This window comes from Pollachius pollachius, assembly GCF_949987615.1.
Source record: "Pollachius pollachius genome assembly, chromosome: 3".
Classification (NCBI taxonomy): domain Eukaryota; kingdom Metazoa; phylum Chordata; class Actinopteri; order Gadiformes; family Gadidae; genus Pollachius; species Pollachius pollachius.
In genome coordinates, this window is record NC_136936.1 from 34,877,307 (window position 1) to 34,886,429 (window position 9,123).

General features: G+C 45.7%; 1 protein-coding gene across 1 annotated transcript; it reads left to right on the forward strand.

Moving 5' to 3' along the window:
- Positions 1-811: 811 nt before the first annotated feature.
- On the forward strand, positions 812-8,803 carry LOC307074036 (protein FAM171B-like; the record flags this gene model as incomplete). Its single annotated transcript, XM_079734025.1, has 8 exons — positions 812-995; positions 3,865-4,101; positions 4,237-4,329; positions 4,551-4,715; positions 5,151-5,321; positions 6,603-6,719; positions 7,226-7,346; positions 7,819-8,803. The coding sequence occupies 8 exons, from the start codon at positions 812-814 to the stop codon at positions 8,801-8,803; spliced, it is 2,073 nt and encodes a 690-aa protein (XP_079590151.1).
- Positions 8,804-9,123: the final 320 nt, after the last annotated feature.

The following is a 9,123-nucleotide window of genomic DNA, read 5'->3' on the forward strand; positions in this document are numbered from 1 at the left end:
CTTTACCTAGGCCTTATTGATGATGCATGAGACTAAAATTAAAAATAAAAAACCCTAACCCTAAAAAACAATAATAATGATAATAATAATAATAATAATAATAATAATAATAATAATAATAATAATAATAATAATAATGCGTATTATTTCTATTCATATTACAAATAATGGAGATGAAAGAAGAAAAAAACAAAGAAGACTAAATTCATATTTGTATAATTCAAACCATTGGCTTGTTATTGAAGCAGCCAGTCATAAAACGTCCACAGTGCCCCCGTGCGGCCACCAGAGGAACAGTGCCTCGTGCGGGCACCAGAGGAACAGCGCCATATGCTGCCGCCGGAGAGACAGCAATCCCCGTGAGGCCACCAGAGGAACAGCGCCCCGTACGGCCACCGGAGGAACAGCGCCCCGTGCCGCCACTAGAGGAACAGCGCCATGTGCGGCCGCCGGAGGAACAGCGTCCCGGTGCGGCCACCGGAGGAACAGCGCCCCGTGCGGGCACGGAAGGGACAGCATCCAGTGCCGCCACTAGAGGAACTGCGCCCCGTGCGGCCACCGGAGGAACAGCGCCCCCGTGCGGCAACCAGATGAACAGCGCTGGTGATCAGGGTTACCAGACCCTGGAAGGAGGAGGAGGAGCTCCGTTGAAGATGAATGTTTGGAGTGGCTTGGACTTCAACTCGTGTGCGGTTGACAGGCGCGGCGCAGGAAAAATAAAGCAGTGGAGAAGTTGACCATGAGATAGACGGACTGTTGAGGGAACCCACAAAGCGACGGCTGCGTTCACCACGTCCACACAGTAGGCCTAATGCATCTGTTTGCGTTTCTATTGTGCCTCCTGCTTTTCCCGAGGAATGCGAGGACCGAAGGAGGATTGGTTCCCAATGGACGCGTCTCGCATCTCAAAGAGGACAACTTTTCTGGCCAGCAACAGACGGACCACCCGGGTCAGCATCAGCACCAACCCAAAGATGGCATCCGTTCCTCGGGAGGTGCGTCTCTACCTGGAACCCCCTCCCCTCCTCTTCATCATCCTATTGTTACACATTATAATTCAAAAGTGTGGTTTATAGCTCCGTTAACGTCAGCACTATCTTTTGTTTGTCTCCGGGTAACTTTAATCTCTGATATGACGCACTGGTCGAATGCTCATCGCCATTTGCGCCGTTCCGTCTACCCTGCCATGTCCACATATAGCGCCATTATGAAGCCACAACAAAGCCACTTTGGACACTAACTTTCCATTCCACTCATTCTAATAAGAGCCGATGGCTCCCCATAGGCGCTGGTTACCCGAATGTCCATTGTGCAACGTAATCTTTTCTCTCGAATCGTACATATGATGACACTGTTTGGATGATCTCAAACCCCCATGTTGTTTTATCCACGAAGAGATGATTGTTTACACGATGGGGAGGGGGGGCGGTATCTGAAAGTGGTTATTGTCGTGTTACTGACTCCCTTCTCTTCTCAACTCCATGCGTAATTCATGATTCCGTAGGAGGAACATTCCAGTGTTACATCACATGTTCTGTTTCATGATGTCTAGGAACTTGCTCTTTGCAGCAGACAACCTGAAACCCCTGATGGTACGAGGCCAGACAGAGCTGGCAACCTTTAAAGACACATAGTTATTTAGTTATCTTGGCCTAGTCTCAAACAGGTCTCTCCCTCTTGAATAGCAAACAACCAAATGCAACAGTACTGCAGTTTAACCATAGGTGTTGGTAAATAAGATCTCTATTGGGTTTTCCACATACATGCATATACTGTATGTATGTGTGTGTGTGTGTTTGTGTGTGTGTGTGTGTGTGTGTGTGCGTGTGTGTGTGTGTGTGTGTGTAAATATGTAGCCGTGTGTGTGTGTGTGTGTTTGTGAGAGAGAGAGAGAGAGAGAGAGAGAGTGAGAGAGACTGTGTGTATGCATGTCATCATGTTTCTATCTACATGCCAAATGACGTGCTTGTGTTTTGGTTCATGGGTGGGATGGTCTAATTCCAACACACAGACGCAGACTCATCTGATCAGATTTAATTCCTGTCGGACCATCTGTTTGAGCTGACTTGGGGCTGGGCGGGGGGGGGGGGGGGGGGGGGGGTTATCCTGTGTGGTTTAGGAAACATCTTAAGTATCATGTATAATATCTCTGTAATAGTGTTTAATATGCAGAGAAATGCTGGTGAGAGAACATGCAATCCTCTTGACTTCCCTCACAATGACTTCAGTCACGAGACACGAAGGATGGGAAGATTTAAAAATACATATTTTGTTTTCATTTTTTATTAACTTAATCGCTTAATATTATTAAATACGCTGCGTCTTACAAACCCGTTTTTTAATAATTTACTTACTTTTGTATTATTATTCATTATTTTTATTACATAACCAGTGTTTTGACCTTTATGGTCTTACGTTGTAATATGGAACATTTATCCTTTTTATCAGAACATATTTTTCAGATTCTATCACCGATATCTTGTATGTTACTGTTGTCATATCCCTGCATGTCTGGCCATCCACGAGACAGCTTGTTTCTCTGCAGCCAATAAACCTCTCTGTGATCTGAGGTTCACTGCTTCAAATGGGCAGATTAATGCTAATCTGGCGCCACTTCATCTCCAGTGCAGAATAAGTGACCCCATTCTGTTGTGCTTGTCCATCGTGCCAGAAAACACAGACACACACGTTCACACAAACGCATACGCACACACACACACACACACACACACACACACACACACACACACACACACACACACACACACACACACACACTAACACACAGACAAACACACACACACACACACACACGGTGCTTCAGTCTCTAAAACAAGCGCCCCCTTCTTGTCCATCTGTGCTGATCTTAGCAAAAAACAGATCTGCCAAAATGCTGTTTCCTCACAGGCCATGAGAACCAGCTCCCAGCGCCCCTGAATGCCAGCACAACACAAGCCATCTCTTAGGCTCAGGGAAACAACAGCTCACATAACACTTTATGTGCCAAACCCGTTTGACCTCAAATGCATTGCAAATGCTTTACCATGCATCAAACCATCCGTTTGCTTCTGTGTTTTATGTAGCGTGCTAAACACATTTAAATGTGTGTTTTGCAGATGCCTTTATCCAAAGTGACCTACAATTCGGGTAACTACAGGGAAAACACACAGGGTGAAGAGTAGCTACCAAAGACAAGAATAATTTCTGTAGATTCCTGTTCCGTCTTCCTCTTATATGGGATGAGATATTTAAGCCGTCTCCTGGCAGAAGCAGCGTAGCCTTTAGCGGGCCACGGCTGTCACATGGTCTACTTTTAGCGCTGTTGAACTATGTATAAACACAACAAAGAACCAACAGTGGATATAATAATAAACATGTAAATAATCATTCCAGTGATAGGTTTTCATTTCTGAATGTTCGTAATGCTCAATCTTAATCCAACATTTGTAAAACAATATTGACTTTATAGAACTCTACTCTATTGTACTGTACTGTACTCTGCTATATTCTATAGTAGCCTTCTATATTATCCATTTCTCTCCTCTGAGACTCCTGTGTTCACCTCTCTTCTCATCTCTTCACACATCATACATCTACTCCTAACATTACACAACATTATAAACCTGTTGTTTAATAGTAATACATTATAAACCTACTCTTCTATCAATGTAAACATACTCTCGTATACTTATACATTATAAACCTTACATTATAAACCATACAATCACATTGTAAACATACTCCTGTATACTAATGCATTGGAAAAATACTCATGTACTAATGCATAGTAAACATAGTCTTGTGTATTAATACTTTGTAAACATACTCTTGAATACGTAAACATTGTAATCTTGTGACATCCAGGGCCCTCCTGCACTCTGAAGGTGCAGGTGAGCGACCTGCTGAGCCGGCAGGGTCTGAGCCAGGCCAGGGTGGAGGTGTACCTGGACTACAGCCAGGCCACCGTGGGTCTCACCGGGGAGGACGGGGTGGTGCTGCTGCCTCTGCCCTACCGGGAGCTGGTGCCTAACGTGGTGGTGGTGGCTAGCAAGGACGGCTACGTGCTCATGGCGTCACCATGGAAACCCCAAAGAATGCCAAGTGAGTGTTGGCGAGAGAGAGAGAGAGAGAGAGAGAGAGAGAGAGAGAGCGGGGGAGAAGGAGACTTGGACTTGTCTTTTCAGAATAAAAGTCCTCAAAGTTGATAAAAATTCTGTTTCTGTTATTCTTCTCTAGTCTTTTCATCGATAACAATGTCACTTCTCGCTCTGAGCAAAGGAAACATCTGGCTCTACGAGGATTTTATCCTCATTAACGGCAAGACCTCTGGTACGTGTGTTTATGTATGAACGTTTGTGTGTGTCTGAGCATTTGTATGTGTTTCTGCGTGTGTGTAGTTATCTGATGTGTGTGTGTGTTTGTGCTAATGTGCCATTTTTCATAAACATGAATTTCAAATTAAAATTGAACCGATTCATCTTATATTATCTGTGTTTGTGTGTGTGTGTGTGTGTGTGTGTGTGTGTGTGTGTGTGTGTTTTTGGGATTAGATGCATTATTCCAGCCCAGCGTTGAGTTTCCCCAGAGTCTGTTGAATCTGTCGTCGACGAGCAACAATGTGTCCTCTCTCTCTGCCTACTTCACCGCCCCTGTCCTCCAATCAGGAGAGAGAGACGCCCCGCTCAGGATCACCGCCATCACATCCACTAAATCAGGTGTGTGTATGTGTGTCTATGTGTGTGTGAGTAAAAGGTGCAAAAGGGAAAGACTTGTAACAACCAGTGAAGAATATAATTGACTGAATGTTGAGAGGTGTCGATGTTGTTGGTTGAACCATCCAAAACCATACTGTGTATCACTCATGTTTTTGTTGAATAAATCCAAGTTGCCAAACTAAAAAGTGAAAGGTAATGGTTCATTTGGGACAAATAACGATTTGGCAATTTTCTGAAATGCATTCCATCCAAGGAAAATATCAGTTCAGTTCCCCTGAAAGTAATCACTTAAGCAAACTGTTTAGTTGTAAGTACAATGTCAATAAATAATATTTAATTATTTAGTTAGTTAGTTTTGTTTATTGACATAGTTATTACTTCATTTTCTTCATTTTTTTTCTTCATGTGTATATTCCTGTCTGATTCTCCCTCCAGGCTTCACCAGTGATGAGCTGCGGGCCGTGGCTGCTGTCAGTGTGCAGCTGTCTTCCAGAGAGGCTGAGCTCCAGGTGACCGGGCCCCTGAGGATGTCCCTCCCCCTGGAGCCCGGCTGGGGGCTTCGACCGGGAGACCACGTCCCTGCCTGGTTCTTCAACCACACCGCGGGTGGGTGCTCTACAGCAGGGCTTGGTTAACTTCTCACTGTCTTACCCTAACAGCCCTTATCCGCACCCCTTTATTAACACTAAAACCACAAGGGTTTTGGTTTAAACATCCTCATTGATACGTGTTTAAGATGGAAGGCGATGAGGTGTGCTTGTAGTTCAGCTCTTAAATATATTATATATTATTATTATTTATTTATTTTTATGCTGAAAGCAAAGTATATGAAGATGAAACCAAAATGTTGGGGAAACATGATGAAGATAATTTGATGGTGATTATTGTGGTTTTACCACCATATTTTGGATTGTGGTTTTATTTATGTAAACACAAGGTTCTGATAAACATTGAAATTATATTGGGATGCCATGTTAGAAAATAAAATATGTGCTAAAAAGGATATTGATAATGCAATGAACACAACAAAGTAATTATTTTGTAATAAGGACGTTCATATTTTCAATTACTGAGGATTATTTTAACAGATCTGATAACTGAGCCCCTGAAAAGGGAACCTTCTTCACCCTCCAAGTGGTGTGTTCACTTTGAAAAACATATACAATTCTCTCTTGGTCAACAAGGGCATTCTCTGTTGGCTGTTATGGATCCTTCTGACAGTTCAGATCATGTGGAGCCTCTGTTGATCCGAGTAGAAAGCTCTATTTCTGGCCCTGTGGAGCGAGACTTGAACAGAATTCCCCAGGGGAAGATCTTTACGCTAATGGAGTCTTGTCTGGACATTTAGTAGTCATACTGTACCGTTACTGTCCCCACTCCTCTTAAGAAAAAGTGCTTGTTGTAAATCCTATCTTAATTAATGTTCACGATAGGCCAGGCCAGGGAGAGGTTATGCTGTGCAGCTTATTGCTTTGTAGGTGTTTTTTTAATGACCTGAAATGAAAAATGGTTATGATGGATTATACCCAGGCTGATAATTTTTCTATATGCGGTTTAACCTTTTATATTCCAATATTATTTTGTTAGCATGAGTACAGTTTTATTAATATAAGGTTTAAATTATGATCATTTTAACATAACAATAGGGCACCATTGCCATTTACTTTTATGTTTTGACATTATTATACCAAGACAAATTAATGAACAAATTCACTAGTCAGCCAAACGAATATCCAATTAAGATATAATATAACTCACCAACCAACTAATCAGTCAATCTGCATGTCCAAACAACCGGTTTTAGGTAATGTAGCCACAAATTATTCTGTGAGTCACATGTAAGTTCTTATGAAGACATAGTGGCTATGTGTGTATTCTCCTTCTCAGGTGGATGGATGAGAGCTGGACTGGGGACGGTGGTTTCCTCAAGGGGAAAACTCACATGGACCTTCATGGCTCCACATCTAGGATACTGGATCGCAGCTCCTCTGTCTTCAACCAGGGGTCAGTAGCTCTTGTCTTGTTCTGTGGTCCTTTTTACCAAACTCAGCGTGTGATGAAACAGCAGTGTCATTTCTGCACAAATGACTACACAGGCTTACATCTAGTAGTCTTTGGTCCGATCCGCAGCGTCCGCAGACAAATTGTGCATATAATTTAAAGGTCCCATGACATGCCACCAGGTGTGGGTTGATTAGCCGTTACAAGCCATTTTGGAAATCTGTCCCTTATGACATCACAGGTGGGTGTATCCACCTACATGTGTGACGGATAGATGAGCAACGTTTGCTACAGTCAACTGGGTAGGCTGGTAGACTGATCAATCCAGCACACATCTGGTGTTCCAAAACGGCTTGGAACGGCTAATCAGCCCACAACTGGTGGCATGTCTACTATCTACTAAACATCTACGTTTGTAGACAACTCTGTTTTATGTATTTTCCCACCAAAAAATCCTCAAGGTTAAAATAAATGTATTTCGTAGTATTCATCATCTGAATGTTGTGAAGGTTCAAAGCACCTGTCTGTCGCCATCGACTTCCTCTTCCAACACTGCCTGTCCATCATGGCCGGCCTGGGTGCCACCCTCCTGGTCATCCTGCTCCTGCTGGTCGCGTTGTGCTACTGCAGGTAACCGGGAGCTTTATGTACACAGGCTGTTTCGGCATAGGGAAATCTAATTGGTCAAGAGAGAGTGCCATTTCTGGCCTTTCCTCGGGTAGGCAGGTTAGCGAAGCAGTCAAAGTGTTTGTTGATGGTGATGGTTATATTCACGCTTGCACTGACAGTCCACGCAAGGCCATGGCATTTCAATTCGCTGTAGGGCCCAAAAATGTGTGTGGACTCTTAGGTTATGACCTCCATGTTGAGCTTCCAAATTGCAGAGGTGCGCCACACGTGACAAAATGGCCTATGAACCCTGATCCGCATTCCTTGGTTACGTAAATCTTGACTCACGCAGTTCAAACACAGCCGCTATAAATGGTGAAGCTGAAATCTATATGGATGAACTCATCAAATACCAAATGTCTGAATGTAATGTATATTGTAATGTATAATGTATATACCCATTCTCTTCTGTCTGCTCTTCTGAATCATCCAGTCAATCCAAGCCAAAAGTGGCCCTCGTGTCCAATCTGCCGCTGTCGAAGCGAGACCAAAGCACGTCGACCTACGAAAACGACCTGTTTTTGGTGTCGATGCGGGACTCTCGGCTGGACCAGGAGAGCCAGTTAAACATACCGGCTGCGGGACAGAGCAGCACCTACCATCGCAACGACTCAGCCTTCTACAGGGAAAACGCCATGGCTGTAGAGATGGAGTCACCCGTGGAGGGGTACCACACCACCACTGGCCACGCTGATCACCTGACCTGCCACCCAAATCATCTGACCAGCCTCCCCGATCACCTGACCGGCTTCTCCCAGCAGCTCGGCGCTTCTCTGTCTCTCGACGACAGCCTGTTCTTCTACAACCAGCCGATGGCCATTCTCCACGCGCCGGCGTTCTTCCACGTGGACCAAGAGCATTGCAGCTCGTACGCTCTTCCCCAACACCCACCGGCGACCAACCCTCCTCCCGTTGCCGCGGAATCGACACCACAGAGTGCCGCCCCCTCCCTCCAGAACCAGCCGAATGCTGAGAATCCGCCTGAGGGTCAGGGGAGTACCGATCTCTCGACGTCCGTCTCGCCGTCAGTCGACCCGACCGCCAGCGCCAGCGGCATCTCCCCCCGGGGGCACCACCTTCCGGAGTCCTTATCGGTCCCGGGGACGCTGAACAAAGTCAGGGACAAGAGGCACTCCTGCTCGGGGCCCTTCCCCGGCCCGGGTCTCCAGGGGGCAGGCGGGGACCCATCTCACCTGCCCCCCAGGGCATGGTTTGTGTCGCTGGACGGGAAGCCCGCGGCGGAGATCCACCGCGCCGTGTCGGACCAGCACAGGCGGCCGCAGCGGCCCGTGGAGAGCCGGGACACCAGCCTGGACTCCGGGGTTGACATGAGTGAGCTGAACCCGGCCACAGGTCGCAGGGCAGCTGTGGTGCTGGAGCGCAGCGTCACGTTTGTGAAGCACGGGCAGCAGCCGTAAGGACCGGGACTGACGCAGTTCACAACCTCATCCCCTCAGTCGAATTTTGCAGCTGGGAAACGCGGCGGTAACAATCAGTGGAAGGCGCCAAACACACAGACGGATGATGAGTCCCTAGAAGACGAGAAAAGCCCCCACCCTCAAGCAGCACCAGCATACAGCCCAACTCTGCAGTGACGCACAAATCAGCAGCGACACAAAGGTTGCGCTAAGAGCACAATACATATTTATGATATTTAAGTTATGGCAACAATTGAGACATATTACATAATATAACCAATGATATATGGCTTCAGGGCCCCATTGAGATATCCGTAGAA